Source organism: Sebastes umbrosus, chromosome 8 (genome assembly GCF_015220745.1).
Source record: "Sebastes umbrosus isolate fSebUmb1 chromosome 8, fSebUmb1.pri, whole genome shotgun sequence".
Lineage (NCBI taxonomy): Eukaryota > Metazoa > Chordata > Actinopteri > Perciformes > Sebastidae > Sebastes > Sebastes umbrosus.
The window spans coordinates 16,246,772-16,272,417 of NC_051276.1; the positions used below are offsets into that span (position 1 = coordinate 16,246,772).

General features: G+C 39.4%; 2 protein-coding genes across 14 annotated transcripts; one reads left to right on the forward strand and one right to left on the reverse strand.

Moving 5' to 3' along the window:
• The first annotated feature begins 974 nt into the window (after window positions 1-974).
• git2a (G protein-coupled receptor kinase interacting ArfGAP 2a) lies at window positions 975-17,548 on the forward strand. 13 transcript variants are annotated; one of them, XM_037777265.1, is made up of 22 exons: window positions 976-1,472; window positions 5,037-5,170; window positions 5,544-5,656; window positions 5,792-5,897; window positions 6,013-6,099; window positions 6,208-6,338; window positions 6,428-6,522; window positions 6,865-6,910; window positions 7,288-7,293; window positions 7,381-7,432; window positions 7,525-7,597; window positions 8,228-8,325; window positions 8,434-8,545; window positions 8,638-8,780; window positions 8,879-9,028; window positions 10,870-11,118; window positions 12,008-12,097; window positions 13,626-13,708; window positions 13,894-14,085; window positions 14,308-14,439; window positions 14,954-15,017; window positions 15,397-17,548. In XM_037777265.1, the coding sequence occupies exons 1-22, from the start codon at window positions 1,421-1,423 to the stop codon at window positions 15,607-15,609; spliced, it is 2,421 nt and encodes an 806-aa protein (XP_037633193.1). In that variant the 5' UTR covers window positions 976-1,420; the 3' UTR covers window positions 15,610-17,548. The 13 variants fall into 13 exon arrangements, with proteins under 13 accessions (XP_037633204.1, XP_037633193.1, XP_037633194.1 ...); XM_037777266.1 differs by having other exon boundaries at window positions 7,384-7,432; XM_037777273.1 differs by having other exon boundaries at window positions 977-1,472; window positions 14,308-14,468; window positions 15,397-15,538.
• A 75-nt stretch (window positions 17,549-17,623) lies between these two features.
• On the reverse strand, window positions 17,624-23,769 carry LOC119492672 (trichoplein, keratin filament binding). Its single transcript, XM_037777279.1, has 13 exons — window positions 23,585-23,769; window positions 23,080-23,274; window positions 21,299-21,509; window positions 21,143-21,199; window positions 20,730-20,798; window positions 19,852-20,025; window positions 19,657-19,769; window positions 19,496-19,562; window positions 19,221-19,393; window positions 19,049-19,130; window positions 18,762-18,947; window positions 18,437-18,580; window positions 17,624-18,347 (listed from the first exon to the last, which is right to left on the reverse strand). The coding sequence occupies exons 2-13, from the start codon at window positions 23,268-23,270 to the stop codon at window positions 18,315-18,317; spliced, it is 1,500 nt and encodes a 499-aa protein (XP_037633207.1). The 5' UTR covers window positions 23,271-23,274; window positions 23,585-23,769; the 3' UTR covers window positions 17,624-18,314.
• Window positions 23,770-25,646: the final 1,877 nt, after the last annotated feature.

A 25,646-nucleotide genomic window follows, 5' to 3' on the forward strand; every position in this document is an offset into this window, starting at 1 on the left:
AGAAGAGCCGGCTCTTTCGGCTCCCAAACAGCTCTTCGTTTTACCACTTCTGCCTTTTTATAATTCAGCCAAATTTAGCGCTGTTTTGACCTATCATTAGTATGTGTGGACATATATCACTTCAATTATTCTATATAATTATACTAAACCTTATAATTTCCAGAATACCATAACTTTACATGCTGCTTCATTTCCGACTGTCACTCATCTTGTCTGCTATTCGCGCACCGCACTCCTCTCTCTCTTTCTCTCCTCCTCTTCCTCCTGCACTGTAACTGTAGACCGTCAGCGCGCCGCGCACCACCGCCCCTCCCTGCTTGATCGTATGATCCTGTCTGTCATCACCTGATTGGTCGTACGGACGTCATTAACACAACATTCCGTCACAGTCAGTGCATGGAGTGCCCGTGGCGTGGAGAAGATCGTCCTATCATTCTGCCTTGAATTAATTAAAGGGACTGTTTGTAAGATTCAGAAATGCTTGTTAACAGCGACACCTGTGGCCGTTAAGTAAACTAAAGTCAGTGTCGGGCTCACGCTTGTGCTCGCTCTACATAGACATGAACGAGCATCGCTCAAAACAGTGAGGCGACACACGTCAGCTAAAACCACAATATCACTCTATATTTCACCTGCTTGGCAGTAATGTTAACTGACCAGACGAAGGTCTCTCCATGATCACTGCTGATCATAGTGTTGGCTTTTCCTTCCTCAGCCTCCCGACGCGGCCGGAGGGAACAGGGGAGACACCGGAGTTTTGGTCGGAGACGATAACGTTTCTCGCTGCGGAGCCCCGTTACTTCACAAGACACGGAAAACCTCTGTTGGTCTGGAGGAGCTGCAGCAGTTATTTTTGCACAAACGTCCACTCTACATTCACTAGATATTCTCAGAGCTAAACTAACTCTTCTGCAGTGTGTAGTGTGCGCGCATGCAAGTGTAGAGGTGAAGCGAGACAGCGAGAATGGCGCGGTGTGTGAGTGAAGGCAAGCAGGCAGAGGAGCAGAGACTCCGGCCATACGCGAGCGTGCATACGTTCACTTAAAAGAGTCGGCTCAATGAACCGGCTCGTTCGCTACCGACACATCTCTGTCTATACTGTCTACCACCAGAGACTGAAGAGTAAACTACCAGACACGATCACAGCAGGCTAGTCAGCTAATCAGGTGCTAAGTCAGCTAACTTAACAGACACCAGCAGTGTGCCTTCTGACTCTCTTGTCGGGTAACGTTATAATGGTTGCAACGCTAACGCTAGCCAAAAAGAAAAGGCGAGTAAGTTGGGTTGGGTTGTTTTTAGCTGATTAGCTAGGTGTAGCTAACGCGGAAGGCACCTCCACAGAGAGTAATCAATGGTTGGCACAACGCAAAGGACATAACACTTGGCTCATTTTAAAGAGGCATTTCTTCCTGAGTAAAGGATGTCTAAACGCCTGAGAAACACCGAGCTCTGCGCTGACTGTAATGTCCCAGGTAAGCAAACTCACACCTAAATAAAGATGTTTGGTCCATCAAGTAACCTAGCAACCTTCACACCTCAGGTTTAAATCAGATTATCAGTGCTGACCCATGCTGGTTTCTTCTTCTCTACAGTGAGTTAGATAAACAGTATACTAACAAGTTGTTATAGTGTTGTTGACAGGTCTCTAACGTTATAGCTCCCTGGTTTGAGGATGCAATTAGACCCTGAAGCAGCTGTCGTTTTTAACTGTTTCCATCCGGTGTTACTTGCTTTAAATAATCAGACAGGCATTTCCTATATGTGTCAATGTATATATTGACCCCTGAGCCATCAAACTGTACAACACCTTTCTAGTCTATTATAATAATGCACTATACTAATTTTTAACAGTCTCTTCTGCACTATATTCATTTTTAATAGTTGTGTATCACAGCTGTTACTATGCACTATATTCACTTTTAACAGTTTTCTTCATCTCCTTGTATTTTTATATCTGGTATATTTTTTTGTACTTTGCACTACTAACTTTTTTACTGCCTTTTTACTAACATGTTTTGCACGATGGAACTGTGATGCTGGAAACTTGAATTTCCCTCAGGATCAATAAAGTTACTATCTATCTATCTATCTATAAGAGCTTCAGCACCAATATATAGTATAGATTTGTGGTGTATTACCTGACAATTTAAAAACTGTAATATGAATTGTGCCATTATTATTTTGTAGTGGTGATTTTATCTTTATCTAGTTGACTAATCTAACAAGTTATTTTAACAATTTTTCCCTTGGGATTAATAAAGTTACTATCTATCTATCTATCTATCTATATAATTAATTGCACAGTTGTTTTGTCACAGGTAACAAACCATATGTGTATATGGAATAATGTCTATGGCATGCAAACGTTTCCAGTAAGTTTGAAATGTAATCATCCATTATGAAATCTCATCCTGGAGCAGGAAACTCTGCTCTGTAAGCTCTCACCAGGATGCATCAGTGATTACAAGTCAGTGGTCTCCTGTCAGGCTGCTTTTGGTACACCACACAGGGGTATTGGTAGTAAAAGTGAAGCCTATCCCATGTTGACAATGTGTGACTGAATTTAACTAATTGTGTTGATGAGGAATGACTGAATGAAAGGACGCTTAATGGTATGGCTTTTTCCTCCACTGATCCTAACTGTGAAAGGCTGTCTTAAAAAAAACAAATTGTTAAACATTTACAAACAATTGTTACATCATCATTACATCACTGCACTCTGGTATCTGTATTGATTGGCAGGAGATTTATTAGTCCAGATGAAGACAACTTAATCTTGTGTCCATTATATGTAATCCGAGTAATACCAGCATCTTGTAATAGAGATTTATTTGTTAAATAATGGTAATGGTAAATAGTATTGTAGGGATGAGAGAAAAATGGAATTAAGCTTTTACAATCAGACATTTCTGTGAAGGCCGAACAAGTAATAGTTGCATTGTTCGAGAGGTACTTTCAGGAGTCTCATTTATATAGAAGTGACGTGATGTTTTTCAGCAGGCACAGGAAGCAAAACAGGATGCTGAGTGAATAGACTGCGTGCCTTCAATGCAGAAGATATTTTTTTTCTATTGTGGCACCACAATATATTGTAAATGTGATATACTGTAAGAGTAAAATGTAAATTGTTTTTAGAAATGTTCTTTTTTAGAAATGAATACCCCAATTGAGGTTACTTTCCTATTTCACAAGAAAAATCAAGGAAATACTAACAAGTATGCTAAATATTCAGTAATACTCCAGTTTTAGTACCTTGTCTATCATTGTGTTGTTCAGACTAGTTAAAACCCCTCAGGTCTTCACAGCAGCTGGCCTGGATTGCCCTTCCATACGGCTGTTACCAGTTGTTGGCTGTGAATATTTTTAGAGTTTCAAGATATGGTATTAAATTTAGCAGCACTTGTTGAGGAAAGAGTAAAAGAGGCATGTCAGCACCAACTCTCAGGTCTTGGTGGAGAGGAGACTCTGAACACTGGGGACCAGGTGCCAGAATTTGACCAGCACCCCGTGCAGCTGTTCCTCCTACACATCAGCTGCTGCTTAAGACACTTACTGTCTTCACTGTCCTGTCACAGTGCCAGACACCCAATCTGCTTAACAGTTTATCGGTTATCCGAGTGTCATATGAATTTACAGTATTTTTGGTCTTGAAATGTTGGCTGTTAGAGTCTCTGTGTAAACGGCAGACGGCACAGCTCTGTGACATTTGTATTAGATGAAGCGTGCTAAATAGGTCGTGGTTAAGTAAACATATTTATTTTGGTCACAGAGAGAGTATAGTGTATCTCATGAGTCCCCTCTGTCTCTCTCTATTTCTCTAACTATGCATTTCCTGAATATGCAGCACAGAAATTATTGATACTGTAGCATTTGTCTGTTATTTTGTTTTTACAATGTTTTGGAAGAGGAAGCTGCTCTATTGCTCAACAATAAGATTGAGGTGCTTCAACCTACAACTGCTAGTCTTCACTTCCTTTTAACACAGTGCATGGCTTCACCTAAACATGGTGTCAAAAAGGTCTTACATGACTATTATAGCCAACTGGGGTTTGGCTTTTTTCTTTTCTTTTCTTACTTCTAGTTAGGTTGTGTTTGTGTCTGCATGTGAAAGCCTCCCCAAGGCATGTTGTGATAATAAAAGGTTTAACAATGATCTAACCTGAATTTGTCTGTCTGTAATATTTGTGTTAACTATTCATGTTACATTAGCCTAAATAATGCTTCCAGTGGTGAAGTGTGGCACTCAAAAAATCTCATTAAAAAAGACTAGAACAAACAAGCCCATTTAATCTTAATTAAGGTGTAGGCTACATATATTTTTTTTAAAGATAAAAAAAACAAAAACTTAAAATGTTACTTAAGCAGAAGTAAATAGTGTATTTGTTAGGAGTGTTTTCAGGCAGGGATTAATACACATTTGGTGCTTGACTGAGTATTTCCGCAGGATGGTTTATGTGGGATTAACTACAATACCCAAGTTAATCTAATGATAGTACACCTAGTACAACGGTGTGGCTCATGGATGTGTGACTGTGAGTTTTTGGACAACAATGAAAGTCTGTTACACAGAACAATAAGTTGTATCAGGTTTGGCTACACAGACAATACTTGTTTATAAGATCTATTAAGTATGGGTTTTGGTCTTTTTCTGGGATTTGTATGATAAGAAAAATGTAGAACATCATCAGCCTTATCCTTTAAGCACATGTCTGTAATAGTTTTGACACCATATGTAAGAGTTTCTCTTGGTCTAGTCAAGAGGAACGGAAAAAGGAGAAGTGGGTCGCTACCGTCTAGCATGTCAGTGATTTGAATAATGGTAATAAATGTGAAGAGAGGACTTGACTTGTGATACATTTTTTAACTCATCTTAGACTACCAATGAAGCTACAGCAAGTCAAACCTGTGAGAGCCGGGTGATACAATATTGTACCTTTAGCTACTCCTATAAATGACATCTTTATTCAGTTGTGAATTCATCAATTAGATCAGTAAGTGTTGTGATTTTCACTTTGTGGTTGTCTCTTACTTCTCAGAACCTCGCTGGGCCTCGGTCAACAGGGGTGTGCTGATTTGCGATGAGTGCTGCAGTGTTCATCGAAGTCTGGGTAGACACAGCTCCCAAGTCCGCCACGTGACGCACACACCATGGCCTCCTACGCAGCTCCAGGTAATAACCCCGCACAGTAGAAAATGTATACGACTATTCACTTGTGTAAAGCTACATATCTTTATACTTTCAACTGTGAAGTTGTCTTATTTATAGTTAATGAGTGCTACAGGGCTGAATTGTCTTTCCCCAAAATGCTTTGAGATCACGTTATCTTTGCACACAGTCTGTATTACTGCAGTTTTAATTTCATCAGGCCTCTGTCTTTGCTCAAGATAAATCTGTTGACAACAGCTGTACATCAGATCCCACCAAGGTGTATTGATTTTGTCCATATATAGAAAGTGTTTGTTCAGGAAGGGACCTGTTAGAAGCCAGTCAGCGTTCTGTACTTTGGGACACATTTTACAGGTTCTTTTACATTTCATCCTAGATGGTTCAGACATTATACAGCAATGGAGCGAATTCAATATGGGAGCACTCTCTGCTGGACCCTGCATCAGTGATGAGTGGAAAACGCAAGGCCAACCCTCAGGACAAGCTGCAGTGAGTCGTTATTGTTAGAAAATGTTAACACAGATGTTAGTTCAATGAACAGAAAAATGATTGTTGAACTTCCAAGGTTAATCTATGCCACTGACTCAAATGCCTCTTTCTCTATGTTTCATCTTGTCCCAAAAGCCCAAACAAATCAGAGTTTATAAAAGCCAAATATCAAATGCTGGCATTTGTCCATCGCATGCCTTGCCGGGAAGACGACAGCTCGACAGCCAAGGATTTGAGCAAGGTGAGGAGAAGTGGCTGCTCAGTGTCATTAAGAGAAAACTACAAACATGTTTTCGTGCAAAGCTTTATAGTTAAGCTTAATCGATTCATAGTAATAGTTGTTTCATTTTTTTCAGCAACTTCACTCAAGTGTACGCACGGGGAATCTCGAGACTTGTTTGCGGTTGCTATCCCTGGGAGCACAAGCTAATTTTTTTCACCCGGTAAGATTCATCTGCTGTACTTAAAACCAGAATTTTCATCTTTGCATTTAACGCTCTGTTGATCTTAGATCATAATGGTTTGTCCTGTTAATCAACCCTGTCCTCTAGGAAAAAGGAAACACTCCCTTGCATGTAGCTGCAAAGGCAGGACAAATATCTCAGGCTGAACTATTAACTGTTTATGGAGCTGATCCTGGAGCCCCTGACAGCAATGGCAAAACTCCCATTGACTATGCAAGGTTAGCTGTTTTCAATAATTCAAAATACCTTTTATAATACAATCACAAAATATGATTTCACACTTTTTTTTTAACCTGGGCCTTTGTAGGGAAGCTGGCCACCATGACTTGGCAGATCGATTGGTGGAGATTCAGTATGAACTAACTGATCGACTGGCGTTCTACCTGTGTGGGAGAAAGCCAGGTATGCAGAGAGGGAGAGATCTGTTATTGAAATGACTAAAAAGATAAGGGTCAAAGAACATGTGCATGTGTGGTTGGAGTGAAAGATATATACAAATAAGGCACTACAATGAGTGACTGAGTATTTCTGTGAGTACACTTTTCTGTGATAAGAGTACTTGATTTGTGATGATAAATCTCACCCATGTGGCCCTCAAAGCAGATAAAAACACCTGCTCATTGTATTTAATTTATTTTGTGAATACCGCTTATGTATTATAATTAAATCATACTTTACTAAATGTTTCTCTTAACTATCAATGATGTTGTTGGCAGTCATCCAGCACATTCTTGTTCCTTTCAGATCATAAAAACAGCCAGCACTTCATTGTTCCACAAATGGCTGACAGGTAAGAAAGCACAAGTTGTAAGTCAACATGATGCATGTCAATATTCAATGATTTGTCTGTGAATTAGCGTGCGTCTAGGTTAACTTGAATCGAGCCAACAAAGCGAGTACAGTGAGGCTGTTATTTATGGTTGTATTTTTGCTCTGAAGCCTGTTCTGACACGCTGTTGAAATCGCTGCAGCGTCTGAGTTAAAGGAAACCGGCCCAGTGAAGTAGATGACATACTCAAACAATAATTAGAAATATTATTCAACTTGTTATAACAACTCTCTTAATTCCAAATGAGCAGAACAGCCACTGTAAAAACAATCATTGTGCATTTTCAATTCAAATGACACATTTGATCTTTTTTTATTTGCTCTCTTTTGATGGATAAGGAACATGTAAGTATAACTCAGAATGAAGTGTGCATTATGTCGACCTAACAGTTCATCAGCGTGCCTTTATAAAAGTTATGTTCTGTTTTCTAGCAGTTTAGATTTATCAGAACTGGCCAAGGCAGCAAAGAAGAAACTGCAATCTGTAAGCATTTTTTGCAGAGTCCCACTGTACTGAGCCATCTTTTCTCCTCTTACTTAAGTCTAACTATTTGTCATTTGCTAATGTTCATGCAGCTCAGTAATCATTTATTCGAGGAGCTGGCCATGGATGTGTATGATGAGGTGGACAGACGAGAGACTGATGCAGGTAAAGTAGAATTATCCAGTAAAAACTCTCTTATATCCATGGGAGACATTTGTACTTCTGGCTAGGGCTGCACAATTAATCGAGATCACGATTTTGGCCTCCCAAAATTAAGAGAACATGAATGACGTTTAAAATGTGTGCTCAAAGAAAACTCTGTTGCATATCAAATCAAGCGCTTCTTAAACTAACAGCCAGCCTCCAGGGGGAGGTCGAGACGTTTTTGGCTTCACTTTTGGGGAGCTGTCATGCCGCTGTGCACACACTCTACATTGCCAGCCTGTGAAAAACGTTCCTAAATGTTGTGGCTGCAGTCCAGAGTAGAAGAGTTATACTGTATATTACTTATTTTGGAACCTTATTTTAATGTAAAGATTTGTTAATTAACAGCAATGTAGCGGAACATGGAAGTGAAAGCAAAGTTCTGTTGATTTAAATGTGAAAGTGCAATAAAAATATTTAGTTTCTAAAATCAATGAATAATTGTGATCTCAATATTGATCGAAATAATCGCGATTATCTCTTAATCGGCAATTGTGCAGCCCTACTACTGGCATCTCCTCAACACTGATACTTGACCACTGGTGTTGCAGCTGTATACCATTGAGCTCATCCTTCTCCTACTATTTGTAGTGTGGTTGGCTACACAGAATCACAGCACTCTGGTGACGGAGACAACTGTGGTGCCTTTCCTTCCTGTGAATCCAGAGTATTCATCGACACGAAACCAGGCGAGTCAGCTTTACAGAACTCCCATGCAAATGTTGTATTGTTTCCCTCTGAACACATTTAAAGTTAGATCGCATGCCAATGATGTGACTTTTGTTTTTCTTTTTTAGGGACGACAGAAGCTGGCAAGATTTAATGCACATGAATTTGCAACTCTTGTGATTGACATATTAAGTGATGCTAAGCGCAGACAACAAGGGAATTCAATAGCCAGTCCCAAAGGTCAGCATCTTATTCGTACTTTATCCAAGATCTTACTGACACTAAAGTGTAGCACAGATATAAAGTAACTATTCCACTCTGTGCCCCTTTAGACAATGTTGAGTTTATCCTGAAGAGTGTGGCTGTCAGGCATTGCAGTGACAGCCAAGACAACGACCAGCCCGACTACGATAGTGTGGCATCTGATGAGGATACAGATCACGAGCTCCCCTCGAGCAAAGGGGATAGGACCAAGGTATCATGGCATCACTTTCACAAATTCAAAGCCTGAAGGACTCTCTCTCTCGTTGTAGGTGCCTTTACCGTTTTGTTTTCAACCCCTCTCTCATACAGAGCCTGGACTCTGACGTCTCAGATGGCCCCATTACTGTGCATGAATACATGGAGGTGAAAACTGCGCTCTCTGCCTCCGAAGCCAAGATCCAGCACCTCATGAAAGCCAACAACAACCTGAGTGATGAGCTGAGGCTGATGCAGAAAAAGGTATCCACCGCGCTCCACCAATAAGATCACTAACACCGGGGGCCGGACTGAGGGGGGGCCACAGCGGTCAGCAGAGCTCTTCTCCTGCCCAGCGTGATCGCTCTCTGGCGTGGAGGCCGAGCTATCTGAATAGGGATGCTGTGTTGCGAGATAAGGCTGCTGTGACACCCTGCTGGTCCACCCTCTGTTTTGGCCAGCATGTTCAATTTCAAAGCTTGAATGTAAACTGGAGATTTTCTTTTTTTGTTGTTATTGGTTTGTTTTCTTAATTTGAGAAGAAATGCACCCTTTCCCCCAGTTAATAACAAAAGACGTTTACTGGTAGTCTCCCTTTTTGTAATAAATCTGTCTAATGTTACTAACAAGCATGTTTTAAGAGAAAGCATGAAGTAATTGACAGTGACTTTTAATCCTTCATAGTGACTAACTGAAAATGTATGTGTGTGCCTTGCTTCATCACATATACTGTGTTTACTGCGTAGAATGTTTTGTCCAGCTGTTGTTTTTGGTAACAGCCTTTTAGTACATGTGGATTAATGGTTTGACATGTTGTCTAAGTGGTCACATTTCATATTGAGTTCATAGAAAACATACACCTCAGCCAATACAAACCTGGAATACTGTTACTCTGTTACATCAAACCTCTGATTTATAGACATGACAATGTTACATTTGTGCTTCAATTTAGTAATCTAAATCATGCTAAACCCAATTCTCTTTTGAAAATGATCATTTTTCACCACAGGTGTTTTAAGCATGTTACCGTTTTTTATTTTGTTTAAATGAACCCCTGTCAGTGAGGTTGAATTTTTTTTTCTTATGTTAAAATTGCTTTAATTTGGCTGTTTTGAAAGAGCATGCAGATAATTTGTCTCTCTTAATTCTGTTTGTGTGACTCCTGGTTGCTCACAAAGGTCATTGTGACACTGCAGTAGACATACAGCACTGTAGCGTACCGTATTGTTTTGATGATGTGATCTGGCTTTGTGTTAGCTTATGGTTGAACAGATTCACTAAAATTACCACATGTTAGTCAGTCATTAGAGTTTAGTAACTAAACCATGCTACTCCCTTTCTGACCAGTACACCAGATCTACCATATTCTTTGCACTAAATGCAAATAGTTGCATTAATTAAGGCAGATTTTTCCCCCAAAAAACTCTTATATGCTTGACAAAATCTACATTATTTTGTTCATCCTTGAATGCCTCTTATCCTCTCATAATTCTTAAATGAATCCGTCTGTACTGTGGCTACATCTTTGACTGAAACTGCACCTGTGTTGCTTACCTACATAACATCTTTTGCTTGCTTATCACTTGCTTTGCTTTTTTTTTTCCATTTTTTAGACCAAGAGAAAATCCCTCCCAAAGCAAAATTCTTGTTATCCCCATGATTTTTAGGAGGTTGATGGTCAACTCTATGGATATTAAAGGAGAACATAAGATTAAGTCTTTAAGCTCCAAAAGCCATGATACATGATTTACTCTGTAAGTCGTTATAGCTTCAGGTTTTGTATATTGGTCATACATTTTTGTGAGAGCCTTATCCAAATATTGACTTTCTGTATCATGGGAATAACAAAAATCTAAAGGTTAGATTCTCAAATTTTATCAGATGATACCCACAAAGATGTTTTATTCCTGCCAAATGAAAATCTTGGCAGGATTAAATGACTGTAAGCATGCTGACAGTAGCAGACTGTCAAAGTATAATATGACTATTTTAGGAACAATGGGATAAAAGCTGAAATGTTATGCTGTGTAAAGATGATCAGAATAGGGAACACAGCTTGCTTTGCTGAGAGCACCTCTTAGTGTGTTGCTGACCGTCTCTTCCAGCTGCAATCTCTGCAAAGCGAGAACATCTCTCTCAGGCGGCACGTCCCAACCAATATCTATCAGATCCCCAGCGGTTCAGACTACCCCGACCCCTCCAGCCCCTCAGCCCTGAAACGCCGGCAGTCTGCGCGGGCCAGTCGGCCCATGTCTATGTATGAGACCGGCTCAGGCCTGAAGCCCTATCTCCCTAAAGGAGAAACTCCCTACCCAGAGGAGGGCATCCCCACCCTGCAACCCTTCCCACCTCATGTAAGTAAGACCTGTTCCCTGCTCTCCTTTGCCATTTCCTCTCCACTGCCCTGTTTCCACGACTTTCCTTCATGTCTTCACCCTGTCTGCAAACCCTTCTCTCTGCCTTGTTTTTTTAAAAATGGTTTTCCATACTCATTTGCCACTGGGTAGTTTTTTGCAGCATCAAAGACGGAGTCATCAAAACCACAATGCCATGCATTTAGATTTAGACACAGCCAGTCACATCTCATCTTGTCCAGATCCATATTCAAAACCATTATCTGCATATTATCTGTTGTTTACTGGAGTACTGCTTGTTTGTCAAACAAAACTTAGCTGTAACCGCGAGGAGATGCTGTTATTACGATATACTCTAAAGGTTTGTACTGTGTTTTATGTTGATGAAGCATTAAAACTACCATACAAATACTCTGTGTTTTTGTAATGCATGATAATTTCACAAACTCACTTCATCTTCTCATCTGTTTGGATTCTCTCTTTGATTTAAATAATATATTAATATGCAGTTCAATTTGAGGCCGTGAATCATAGTTTTCTGGTATTTTTCTCTCAATGGATTAACTCCCAGGCTCTCCTGCCATATTTTTTCCCGTACAGGGAAAAAATGTAGCCGGATAATCTGTAAAAAACAACCAACTACATAGCATTGATTTATTTTAAAATCACCCCTCTAAAATAATAGAATTTTCTAATCTTGAATTTAATGGTCATGTTCATTGCACTAATATAGTTTTCCATCAACTCCATTCTCAATATACGGTTAACCTACAACTTACTTGAAGAGTTGGACATAACATCTAATCTCATTAATCTGACTTTTTAGTTTGTTTCTTTTTTAATTTAAGAAATTTGTGTCCTTAAAATGTGATTTGAACCCTGTCTTTAGACGGAAAGGGGCGCTTTTGTGACCACCTCTTCATCCCTCCCCTCATTTCCATCCACCCTGTCTTGGTCGAAGGACGAGAGTTCTCAAAAGGTTAAGTACATCCTCACCACTTGGTCCGCATCTTGTGGGACGCAGCAAATCCACTTGGAGACATTTCTACCTCCACCCCCCTCCCTCACCTCCCTCTGTCCTCCGTACGCTGCTCCTTATCTGCCCTGCTGCATGAGCCGCCCCCCCCACCAGCTGCCCTCACCATCAGATACCTGCCTTCATCAGCCTCATCCTCACAGCGCGGCTACACAACAGGAATTGTGAGGTTTTGCAAAGGCAAAACCTCTGTTTGACTGCTGAACGTTGAGCAGAAAGTTGCGCTTGTGATGCAGCACCTGCTAATATAATGCTTTCTTTCTTTGCTCCAGAAACCTGTGTAGCAGATGATGTTGTACAAAGTTTTTTAATGTTTCATTTTTTATAAAACAAGTAAATTAGATTGTTAAATGTATATTTTATACCTTTTGAGTTGTTAAACTCATCATATTTTTCATTTCAAACACTCTCAGTATAAATAGAAGTCCTTTTTTAATCCTGTCTCTAACAACTGCTTGGCCATTTTGCACAGTGAGCTTCCAACAGCATGCTCTCACTTCCTCCAGTAACACACAAACAACGTGGTGATCCAGGAGTTGTTTACAGGCTAAAAAGATTTATCTTCTGTTCAGCCAGAACAAAGATTTGTCTAAACATGTATGTGCTGATCACATTTCCTGAGGCGAGCTTATGTGTGCTGCATTGCATTGTGTACTGCATACAAGAGGAGGATTTTGTTTAGATTCTTGGTCATGGATTGAAAGAGTGTGGCTTGAGTGTACTTGTTTGTCTCTGCTTCCTGTTTATACATGTAGCTTTGAGTCTGATAGTGAAACTGCATAAAGTTAAGTTACAATGAACATCTCAGATCACAGTGGAGCCTGTCTGGTGTGAAGATAAGGCATTCCTCTGTTGTGTGATTTAGTTTCGTTCATGAACTCATCTGATCCTTGACTTCTCTGCATGGGGTCTTTAGTTTGGAGATGAGTAAAGCTGTGTTTCATGGTTCTGATGTAATGTTTCTAGCCACATGTTGCTGATTATTAGAAATGGCTTTTAGTTTGACTGTTTTGTTTAATTGTCATCCATGAATCATCCTTATTTCAACATATGGTCACATTTAGATGATGATCATAGTCACTTGGATGATCCAATACGATTTTGTGCCTCAAGAAGATCAGGCAAATTTCATTTCATCAGTGATTATGTCATACTGATGTGAGTAAACTATCTGAACTCTGTTTTACTAATCCTATATTGAACGCTTTAACTTGATTATGTGCTTTTGCTTCACAGCTTTATTGGCTTGTTTCAGTCAGAGTCGTCTGCATCGCTTTTATTTGTTTATATTCCAATTTGACATACAACACACGAAAAGGAGTACATTTCCAATGTATATTTTTGTTCTTTGTGGACCAGCATTGAAACTGTGATTTCACCACAGCTGTTTCTGGTTTATATTGTCAGTGACATGGGACGTCTTTCACGAGACACATTATCATTTTTTTTTTGTCTGCTCTCTTCCTTCTAGGCCTCAAAGTTAGAGAAGCAAAGCAGCATGCCAGAAAGTGACTATGACAACACATTCAATGACTCTGAGATGGATGATTCGGGGTAAGAGCATCACCCAGAATGATGGTTTGTAGGCCTACTAAGTGATGAGTGAAAGACCGTTTTCTGGCTCCTGAATACAGTTTAAAGGAAGTTTTCAAGTGAAATAATGTGCTGTTTTGTCTTTGGTGTAAAAACAAGAAGCAGGTTTTTTTTTTTACAGTAGAGATTATTTGTTCCCTGTGCAGTTTGTGCAGGAGAGCGAGGCTGAGGAGCAGCGGCTGGCTGGGGGATGGCAGCTCTATCCCTGAGCTGGATGATCTGGAGATGGAGTCAGACCCCGCGCTTCCCAGCACAGAGGACGTCATCCGCAAAACAGAGCAGATCACCAAGAATATCCAAGAGCTGTTGCGAGCTGCTCAGGAGAACAAACATGACAGGTCAGAATCAGAAGAGTTATCAGTTTAGGATCTGTTTAGCTTTCATTTCCCTTGCTTCCATTCAGTTCCTTTTACATACATCATTATTCTGTTATGTTTAGTTGCATTTATCTCCCATCATTTCCCCTTTTTGTCTGTTATCTTCACTGTTCATTCTACTTCCACTCTGCTCTGCTGTTATGATGTTGTTTTGGTCTCCCCGTCCCTCACCCCTGTGAGCAGACCATGTGAGCGTGAAGGTGTGCGTCGGCTCAGGCACAGCCTGGGATGTTTCAGCACTCTGGTGCCTTGGGCCGAGAAGGCCCCCCCTCCCCTTCAGCCGCTCAGCCTGCGCTCCCCTGACCCCACCTCCTGGTACTCTGGCCTCTGTCCCTGCCTCCCAGGCACAGTTTTACTTTCCTCTCCCTCACACAGTTTCTGACTCACCCCTTTTCTCCTGCCTCACCTGCTAACAAGCTATCTCTTTTTCTTCAATGTGCTAACTTTGAATTTGTTTCAGTTAATTGATGCAAAGTTGAGTTACATCTTTGCAGTGACTTGCTTCTGATATATAGGTGACAATTTCATGTAACACAGGTTGATGTTTTTTTCTGCTGTGGAGCCATCATTTCTTAATACAAAAATATGCCATGGAATAAAACTGCCTTGTACTTACAATGCTAAAAGAAAACGTTTGTTAAATAGCATGTTCTGTTGATGTTGAAGATGATAATGCACGGTGTGGTGTGAATACTATAGAGTACCTTGACTTGCATGTAAGAGCTTTTGGTTAATTGATATGTTATCAATGTTCGTTCTATAATTTTGAGATTTTTATGAATGTGACACCAATATGTTGAACTCATTGACAAATCTTTTCTCTTCACAGCTTCATACCCTGCTCAGAAAGAATACATGTGGCTGTAATAGAAATGGCTGCCCTCTTTCCCAAGGTATGGAAACAAGTATGTAGATATATTGCTTTTAGAGAGTGGACCAGGCAGACATTTCGTTTTTTATTTGTTATTTGGAAGGCATTACAAGCATTTTTGTTGTGCCAATTCCTGATGTATTATTTCACTCTAATCAAAAAGTAATGAATTGCACCTAAATGTATATATTCTTGTGTGTTAAATATACATTTTCTTAAGTGTGTTAAAAGAAAAAAGTGAATGGTAGACAAACCAAAATAGGTTCGGGCCAGATTCAAGCCAGCAGAGGTCAATGTGGCTCTAAAGGATCTGCACTTTACCGCCTCTCTTTGTACAAATCTGTTGACGTTTGAACAAACACCGCCTGTTAATATTAAGACATTTTAACCTTACTCTGCAGAAGCCACGCTCAGAGACTGTGAGAGGCTCTCTGCGCTTGTTGACCTCCAGTGCGTACCGACTTCAGCATGAGTGCAGGAAGGCGTTGCCTTCAGAGGCCTGCCCAGGACCGGACATGCAGCTGGTCACCCAGCAGGTCATCCAATGTGCTTATGACATTGCCAAGGCAGCCAAGCAGCTTGTCACCATCACCACAAAGGAGAATACCAACTAACAGCATTTACAGGGCTGCAAAGCCGTCAGCATCTCAGTTTCATTCTTAAATATTTTTTTAATGATTTTGTTGTTTTTTTGTATTTGTGGTATATGCATGCATTGTTTTTTTAATTTATGAATAGATATTTAAAGCCAACTGGACAAAATCTGAGTGTAAATGGAAAAAGTCAGCAACTTTACTTAGAGCTGTTGTAATAGCACAATTTATCCTAAAGGAGCAGTGTGTAGGATTTGGCGACATCTAGCGGTGAGATTGCAGATTGCAACCAACTGAAACTTTTCCAGTGTACCAAGTGTGTAAGATAACTACGGTGGCCGATGCGAAAAAGTGAAAACAGGAATGGCCCCATCTAGAGCCTTTGTTTAGTTTGTCCGTTCTGGGCTAGTGTAGAAAAATGGCAGCCGGCTCCTTGAAGAGGACCCGCTCCTTATGTAGATATAAATGTCCTCTTCACGGAGTCCGCCATGGTGCTCCACCATGTTTCTACAGTAGCCCAGAACGGACAAACCAAACACTGGCTCTAGAGAGAGCCTTTCACATTTATATGTTGACGTGGCAGTTTGAATTCGGTGGTAGGGATGCACCGGTTGAAAGAAGAAGAAGAAGAAAGAGGAGGAATAAGTGGTTGTTGATGCTGCTGGCTAACCATTTAGTGTTGTGAGAAGTTTGAGAATCCAAATTTGAACAAATGGAGGACCATACTTATTATTTAGCACAAAAGAAATGAAGGGAGCATGAATCCTCGTCAGTAAAGAAGCAAAAACATGGAGACGCTAAATGAAATCAGGACAGATGACGGTAGAAAACAAGAATAAACATCGCTGTGGCCTTAATGTTTTCAGGATGACGCAGAAGTTTTCTGCTGAAGCTGAAGGCCACTGTAGGTTCTTCTGCATGCTTGGAAAGTGAGGGGTGCAACTTCATCGCTAGATGCCACTGAATCCTACACACTGCTCCTTTAAGATAAAATAATAACTTCCACAAATCATGTTAAATCAAGCAGCAGCTAGCAGGCCTGGGAACTGTAATGGTTTATAGATTACAATTTGAGTGAAACTCACTCTTAGTTACAAATACTCAGTCCATAATGTAAATACCTTTTATTGAGGGATGGAATTAAGCACAGTACAGTAAATCCACATGATGATATTGGTTAATGTTATCAGTCCAAAGCCAGAAATGGATGCCGAAAAGCCATAAATGAGTCATGAATCCGCTGTCATTGAATGCTATTGCTAACACTCTTGTAGCTAAAGGATCTTCCTCTCATAAATTGCACTGTGCAAGCATCATCATACTGTAAAGTTGAATCTCCAAAAACCATTAAATGTTGGGAACTTCATCCTGCACACGTTGTAGCTCTGCAATGCTAATGTTTGTTGCATCAAAAAAGCTATTTATATGGTTTGTCCCCTGTCCAAGTCTAAGCCAGTCTGCAGTTGCACTAATTGCAGCTATTTATGTGTGCCCATTTGTCAAGTCAGTGAATGCAAATAACGCTTGTTCAGGGGCCACGTTGTATTCTTCACCAGCACCAAGATGTTGTTGTATTAAGTTCAAATGATCTGGTGTGTTTCACCACACTGCACTGTATTCTGTGGTCTTGTGTGCCATTGCAGTGTTGGTGATGTTACAAGATATTTAGAGCTAATCATATTCTATGTATGTCCATGTGTTTTGTGCTCTGTTCTGTTGCTGCTAGTTTTGTATTTAATGTGCAACATATGGGATAGAAGTCTAGACGTATCCTGTATAATTGTGCAACCCATTGTTCATCCTCACCAAGTGTTTCAGAGTTCATCGTCATTTTGAAATCTGATCAAGGTAATGTCCCTCTCTGTACTTGACCGGAGTGCAGGGATGTATGTGGTGCAGCTGTTAAGTTGCAATTTGGAAAAATAATTATTTTCTAAATAAACTTAATTTATAAATATAACATGTTATGATTTGCCAGATTTTGTATTTATCAAGTTTTCACTTTTCATTGTCTTAATACAAAATACTGAGATGATTTGATTGGAATAGCTTTATTGAAAACAGTCAATAAATTCAGGATAGAAAATATACAGCTCTAAAAGTGCAAAAAAAATACATAATTATTTTCTACATTATGCAAACAATCAGCATTAACTTATTAACATCAGGATGGCACAATATTTGACCTACACAAATGTGTCCTTCTTTAAAGGTGAATAAAGGATAGGGTCCCATTTTTTTCAAATCCGTCTTCTTACAATACTCACATGTCCATATGTACATTTAAAGAGTTATTGATTGACAACATTGTTCATCCTCTTCATACTGGGTGTGAAAAGATCCCTTCACCACCGCACCAATATAAGAGATGGGGGACAAAATGTACAGTCCTTGAACTGTGTCTCCTTGCGTTACTCTCTCCACTGTGGCTCAGCAAGAAAAAAAACTGTCCAATAAAGCAAAAAGAGGGAATTTTGAAAGAAAAGATCCCCACTTGATTTGATGTTTGAACTGCGTGTTTACATTGAATGAGGACTCTCTTCATAGCCAGTATGGACAGGAGGAACAATTGCAGTGACCACTAACTGTTACGATATACATATAGTTATGTGAGCATTGTTTTAAGACACACTTGGAAAAAATGTGTAACTATCCTTTAAAGCTAATTTACAGGTAGAAAAATATACATCTCATAATTCTGTTTTGAATTCAGTCTTGCAGGTTGCTCATGTCCAAGCTGATCGAGGTCTGCTGTGAATCTGAAAGGGACAGTTTTAAGCTTATTTTAACATTAAGGAGCATTTTGGAATTTGAAATATGAACATCCAGCTCGACTTTCATCTTTTACCTTCTCCTGGTACCCTTTCTTGGCCATCCTCTGCATCTCCAGCCTCAGCTCCTCCTCCTGGATTAGACGAGCCTCACTGTCCTCCTCCTCCTCCTGCTCTATCTTGCACTGCTCCTCCAACTGCTCTCGGCGCTGCTGCTCCACCTACAGTATACAGTATATACAGAAACACCTTTAGGTCTGTTTTATTATTATTATTACGAAAAGCATATAAGCTGATGCTGTGCTGTGGGTCGAAATGCCTGTTAATGTTTCTTCTTAAATATTAACTTTTCTGTGTGGGGAAAAAAGTGCTATGAAACAAACTACTGCACTATGAACCAACCTGAGCATTTATCTCTTGCATCCGTGCCGTCCTGCGCCTCTCGTCTTGCTCCTTCTCCTGACGTCTGGTCTCCCTCTCCAGCTCTAGCTCCTCGATCAGCTGTTCTCTTCTCCTCAGAGACCCCTCCTGAGCCTCTCTGTTCTTTTGCATCTTAAGCTCCAGCTGCTGCTGTCTCCCCGCAAGCACCTTTCCAAGAAGAAGAAGGAGAAAGGAGAGCTGTTGTTTAGTAGTCATATCTTTTGAATTACATTCAAATTAAATTTCATCTTGATTTGAAAGCAATTCACCTCTTGCATGAGCCGTTCTCTGGCTTTCCTCTCCTTCTCCCACTGTGCTTCTCGTTTCTCCCACACATGTTGAGCCTCTTCTCTGAAATGGACGAGATGCATTGGTTTGTATTTGAGGAGAAGCGGGAATCCCTTCCTGCAGTGTCAGATCTTACTGAATCTTGGTGCTCACCTGTGCAGGATGTCGAACTCAGCCTCCCTCTCCTGCTCCAACTGAAGCTGCTCTTCAATCACACGTTTCATCCAGGCAGCATCAGCGATGGCCCTTTCCCTTCGTACAGTCTCTATCCTCCTGTCATCCTGCTGTCCTTCCAGCAAGGCTGCCAGGATCTTACGGTCGGCCTCCTGGTGGGAACAGAGGAATTCGAGGAACGTGCGAAGGCCAAATCCAAGTTGGATTACACATTTAAAAATATATTGTATGAAAAGAGAGTGAAGTAGACCAACCAGTTCCTCCTGCACTTGCTGGGCTCTCCTCTTCAGCTGAGCACGATATTGACGGATCAAGAAATGCCTGGTGGAACACAAGTCCATTGAACCCAATACCTCACCAGAATGAAGTGTCATATTACTTGAGATAAGTTATCTGCATAAAGAGCTTCCCTTACCCCATCTCAGACTTCTTTCGCCTTTCCTCCACCTTTCTCCTTTCCTCCTCTATCTTCTCCAGCTCCCATTGTTTGACCAGCAGAGCCTCTTGCTCCTTCTTCAGGCGAGTTGCCTGAGAGAGAAAAAAATGCTTAAAAAACACATCTGCAATATCATTTTTCCCAGCAGAAATACTTAGTCCAAGATCCAAATACCTCCTCTTCCCTCAGCTTCAGTTCTTTCATCTGTTTGCAAAGTTCCTCCGCCCTATTCCGCTCTTCTTCATTCTTTTTCTCCTCCGCTTGCTTCATCCTCTCCAGAGCCTCTTTTCGGGTCCTCTCATACTCATTTTCGTGCCGTCTTGTCTCCTTCTGCTCTGCCGCTTCTTGCTACACGTTTGGAGAGATGGGTCACTTACAGTAGGTGTCTAACTTTCTCAATTATGTACCATGTTGAGAGGATTAAGGTGAGTAGACTTCAGACTTGATACTGTGCTCACAGATGACATGAGCACTGTTTAATTAAAAATTGATGTGTTACATAAATAATTAGTCACGTAAAAGGATAATGACAAGGTTTAACGACATGTGGGTCCTATGTGTCATCACTGACTTGAGCGAGGTGATGCTTAAGAGCACTGGAGAGCAACTTCTACATAATTTGGTTTGATTAAAATGGAGTAATAACAATAGAAATAGAATGAGAGTAGAATGGACATTGAACTGTTTGCTGTGGTCATTCAACTAGTTCAAAAGACAATGACGCTCAGCACTGTCCATTGACCATAGAAATAGAATCAGTTAGCCTGTTACAGTTCTTTGCATGGCAACGGTACACATAAAAATGGCAGCCACTCTGACCATCTTGCTATGTTGATTTGAATGGGAATGTCCGTTCTACTCTCATTCTATTTCTATGTAATAACTGTGTAAGAATAATGTGTTTTTGACCTCTAGGTCCTTGTGAGATTTAGATTCCTGAGGCCGCTCATAACAAGGACCTACAGTACAAAAACACTCATCGACAGTTATTAAAACACTTAAATGAACAGAAACAGAACTGATTTGTCTGATTGCCGTGACGATTGTCTTACCTGTTTCTTCTCAGTTATCTGCTCCTGCCACTGGCTGACAACATGATCTTTATGTAATGCCGACTCGACCTGTGGACAGATTAAAAGAGCGATTAAGGACATAGACGAGACAGAGATCCTGATGAACTTGACCCTTAGCGGAAGGGATACCAGCACATTTTATTCTCTTAAGTCAACACTGGACTCAGGTTAACAGAAAGTCATGGAATATCTGCATCACAAGCCCTATTAGTTTCCAGATCAAGTGGACGTCTTGACAAAAAGTGTCTGTTTTCTCCTCTTGCAGAGCTCTTCAGACGCACATGATAGTCACAGGATTCCTGAGGCCATTTATCACTTCATCAACAGAGAGACTTTGAAGTACGAGGTTTGGCAACTTGTCACTTTTCCATTAATAGTTTAAACTTAGCTACCTCTCGCAACTCTGTGTTGTTTTTCTTCCAGTGCTCCCTCAGCAGCTCTTGTGCAAGCTAGGGATAGAAAACAGAAATAACAAGGATTATAAACTTCTGGCAGAGCCCCATTATCAGTACTGACAAAGAAATATACAACTAATTAAATGCAAATACCTTTTTTCTTCTTTCCTCTCTTGCAGTACGAAGCTCTTCAGTCTTTTGCACCAGCTGACTTGCCAATGTGCTCCTGTCAGGAACAACTTCCTTCAACTCCGCCTCAAGCCGGTCTTGCTCCTCTTGAAGCATGGCCCTGAGCCGATTCCTGCGCTGCTCCAGGCTGGCCTTCTTTTCCTCCATTAGTCTCTCTTTATGGTATGCCGACATACTGACAAAACGGAGGAAAAGAGACATTAGTTGATTTTCTCTGGCTTTTTCCTGCCATTTGTCAGAGACGTACTAGAACAGAAAATACTACAGGTTTATTTATGCCCTTCATTATTCACACACATTCACATTTCACACACACACATTATATCAAAGCACATTTATGTAAGGTTACATAGATTTAAGGGTAGACACAGTGATATTTAGTTGCTGAGCCCAAAACATAGACTGTGTAAGTATAACGAACAACTAAACACTGAAAAAGAGGCATCGACTTCCACACTATTGCTCTCTGTAAATAGGTTGTAGTCATGAATGTACGTGTTGTCATTACTTATGAATGTTCTCTCTAGAATATGTTACCAGCCACGGGAGCAAGAGATTGAATGTATTGGGGAGCCCTTACTCTTTACACATGTAACCCTCTTTTAAATAATGTGAACTGTGTTTAAAAATATGTATTTTGACACTTGTTGTTAATCAACAAGTGTTAAGTGTCGATTAAACAATTTAGTAATCTCTCACCACATATATAATAATAGCAATAATAATATTGTAATGTGATAATAAGTATTTGCTTGAACACCATCCTTTTGCTGTTCCAAACAAAGAGCCGATGTGAGCCCAGATAAGTACAAATTCACTGAGAGCAATAGTTTATAGATTACTGTCTCTTTTTAAAATGTTTATGATGCAGACATCTTATATACACAAAGGATGATTACTTACAGAGCCATCTAGTGAGGGCAGTGAAAGAAAAACATGTTCCACATTCATGTCAATAAACATGGACAAGGAACACAAAACACCATCAAATTGAAGCAATTCTTTTGAACTGCATTGCTTTATTTCACTTCCTACTGTTGCAGATATCTGTAATGAAATGATAAGTGTAAGCTCTATGTGGTAAACACAGTTAACATTTTATAAAGCTAAACATGCTGTGTGTACTATATTTATACTGTATCCCAAAAACATGCATCATTCTGTGACATTTTATTTTTTTGCTCACATTGATGATGTCACTCTGCAGGTTGTTTTACTTTACCAAAATCCAAAACCAAATCAGGTCAAAGTACAGCAATATACAGAGCGATGCAAGAATGGAATTCACTCCCAAATCATATGACACAACAAAATACTATATATGGTTTTTGTCATTTAAACTGTGTCAGTTGTTATTGTTTTATTTACAGTAGACGTGCATTACCATGTGTTATGTTAGTGTATGATGAATAGTGTGAATGTGTATTTTTGTATTGTCACCATGTAAACTATGTTGACCCCAGGAAGAATAGCTGCTGCAATGCAAAAGCTAATGGGGATCTAAATAAACAAACAAACAAACTATCATCTCCTCTCTCTATAATCCTCCAGAGGTGTAACCTCCACCCATTTCTAACACCTGAGCTGATTGGTATGCATTGCTCCCAGGTCTGACCCAGGTCGTATCTGAATTGTCCTGACCAGGGTTCAACCCAGGTTGACTGGCTTGGTTTGAATTGACAAAAGGACATGGTCATTGGTGTGAAAGTGGTATAAGTGAGTGTAGCTGTGGTGCATGAGGTTACCTCTGCTGGTAGGACTGACAGGAGCTCCACGCCGCCTGTCTCTGGCTGCGGACACTCTGCTCTCTGAAGTACTGAGCATGCTGCTGCCACTGCTGCCGACACCGGGCCTCCTGCTCCCGCTGCCGGGCCAGCTGTCCGGCCAGCACCCGGGACCGACTGGGCACATGGGCCGAGAGGGTCGGCAGAGCCATGGACCTGAATCATGATGAACATACAACATAAGAGGAAGAAATCACCTCAACCTAACCCTAACTAACGCTGCTTAGTTTATAATGTAGTAGCTACAGCTGGCCAACTTAGTCAAGCTAATGCCACTCATTCACATACAATAGAAAGTATTTAGTTACCTTTATGTATTTGCTAGTTACATGTGTTTATTTAAGGTCAATAAAGAAGAGAAAACTAAAGCAATAAGGTAAACAAAGCAGCTAACTTACAGCTCTTACTAGCAGACAGCAACACTTACACAGTAAAGGACCTTTTCAGCTCCATTAATAATACTTACTTATCCTTTCGGTGGCAAACTGAACTGCTTTCTCTCGGTTTGTGTTAATACCAGTCGATGTTTTGCATTTATTCACACATAAATCATCGTTATTTCTCAGTATTCAGGATTCAGTCCCTCATTTGTCCTTAGTTACCGACAGACTTCCTAGTTACTCCCACGCTACGGGGTGACGTAAGGGTCAAAATTAGTGACTGGATGAAAAGGCGAAGCGCATTTCCGCCAAACATTGGTGCACCGTTTTGTTCAATTCAATTTGCTTTATTGGCATGACTGTCAGGTAAACAATATTGCCAAAGCGTCAATTCAATAATAAATAAAAATTTAAAAAGAACAAAATAAAAACAAAAACATATACATACAAACAGTATATACAATTCATTAAGCGAATTACAATATATATATAGATAGATAGATAGATAGTAACTTTATTAATCCCGAGGGAAATTTAAGTTTCCAGCATCACAGTTCCATAGTGCAAAACATGTTAGTAAAAATATAATAGATATTTAAAAAGAACATGCATGTAATTGAAGAAAACATGCATGGGAAAACAAAAGCAATAATGTAAACAAAGCACTAATGTAAATTAAAACATGCATGTAAATGGAAGAAAACAATAAATAAGTAATTAATGTTCGTTGTGTCAATAAAACAAACAAACAAATAAAAAATAATTAATAACAATATATTGCAATATCAAAGGATAAATGAAAAAAAACGAAAAAAAACATGAAGTAGAGGAGTAAATAAAATGCAGAGTGTGAGTTACATCTGTTATGTGTTGTTGTGGTTGTCTCTTAGGCTGTGACATGCACTGACATATCCTGCAGCTTCTATGGCGTTGACACTATTTTCTCCAAGTAGATGTTGTATTTTTTTTGGTCAGAGATGGAATCAAAATCTTGGAGTTTACATTTAATTTTTGTAAATACTTTTTTCCTAATTTCTTCATATGTACTACATTGTAGCAGGAAATTTTATTAATATTATAATATTTTATTTTCCATTATGATCAGTACCTTTGTTGGATACCTTTAATTTAAAAAAAAGGGTATCGTTTCTCTCTACAAAACATCATCAGCAGTAATGAGCACTGATAACCCTTTTACCAAATTTAAGTTTATTCAAGTGTGCTATTAGTATACTTCATTATTAACTTAAAATAAGAGAGTATACTTTCAGTTGACTTTTTATGCACTTATCAGAGATATACTTAACTAAGGTATACTTAAGTATACTTGGCTCATACTGACAAGTATACAGAAAAGTCTAAGTATATTTGACTTATAGGCTATACTTAATCTTTTGATCAAGATATAGAAAATTATAATTAAGTATTCTTGCCTTATAAGGCTACAGAAAAGAATACTTGGTTTGTAGTTTTGTTTATTTTTTGATAGAGTAGCCTATTAAAGTGTGTGAGAGTTTGTAAAAGGATGTTTTGATATTAATTTACTTCAATTCATCAAGTTTTTGGATTATCACTGTAGAGGCAAGCAAGAGCAACACATCTTATTATTTTTTTTAAATCTCATCACAAAACAACAAGTCTAATAGCAAAAGGAGCAAGTCTCTTTATGTTATACATACATCATTGGCTAAGTACAATAAGTTAAAGTATACAAAGTATATTTTCATGAACTAAAAAGCAGAGATGCTCACAAGTAAATTTAATCTCAGAGTTTTTTAATCAAGCAATATCACCAATATTATTATTAATCAGTTATTATTATTATTATTATTATTATTATTATTATTATTATTATTTAACTTATTGGCTAGGTACAATAAGTTAAAGTATACAAAGTATATTTTCATGAACTAAAAAGCAGAAATGCTCACAAGTCAATTTAATCTCAGAGTTTTTTAATCAAGCGTTATCACCAATATTATTATTAACCAGTTATTATTATTATTATTATTATTATTATTATTATTATTTAACTTATTGGCTAGGTACAATAAGTTAAAGTATACAAAGTATATTTTCATGAACTAAATAGCAGAAATGCTCACAAGTCAATTTAATCTCAGAGTTTTTAATATAATAAAGTATACA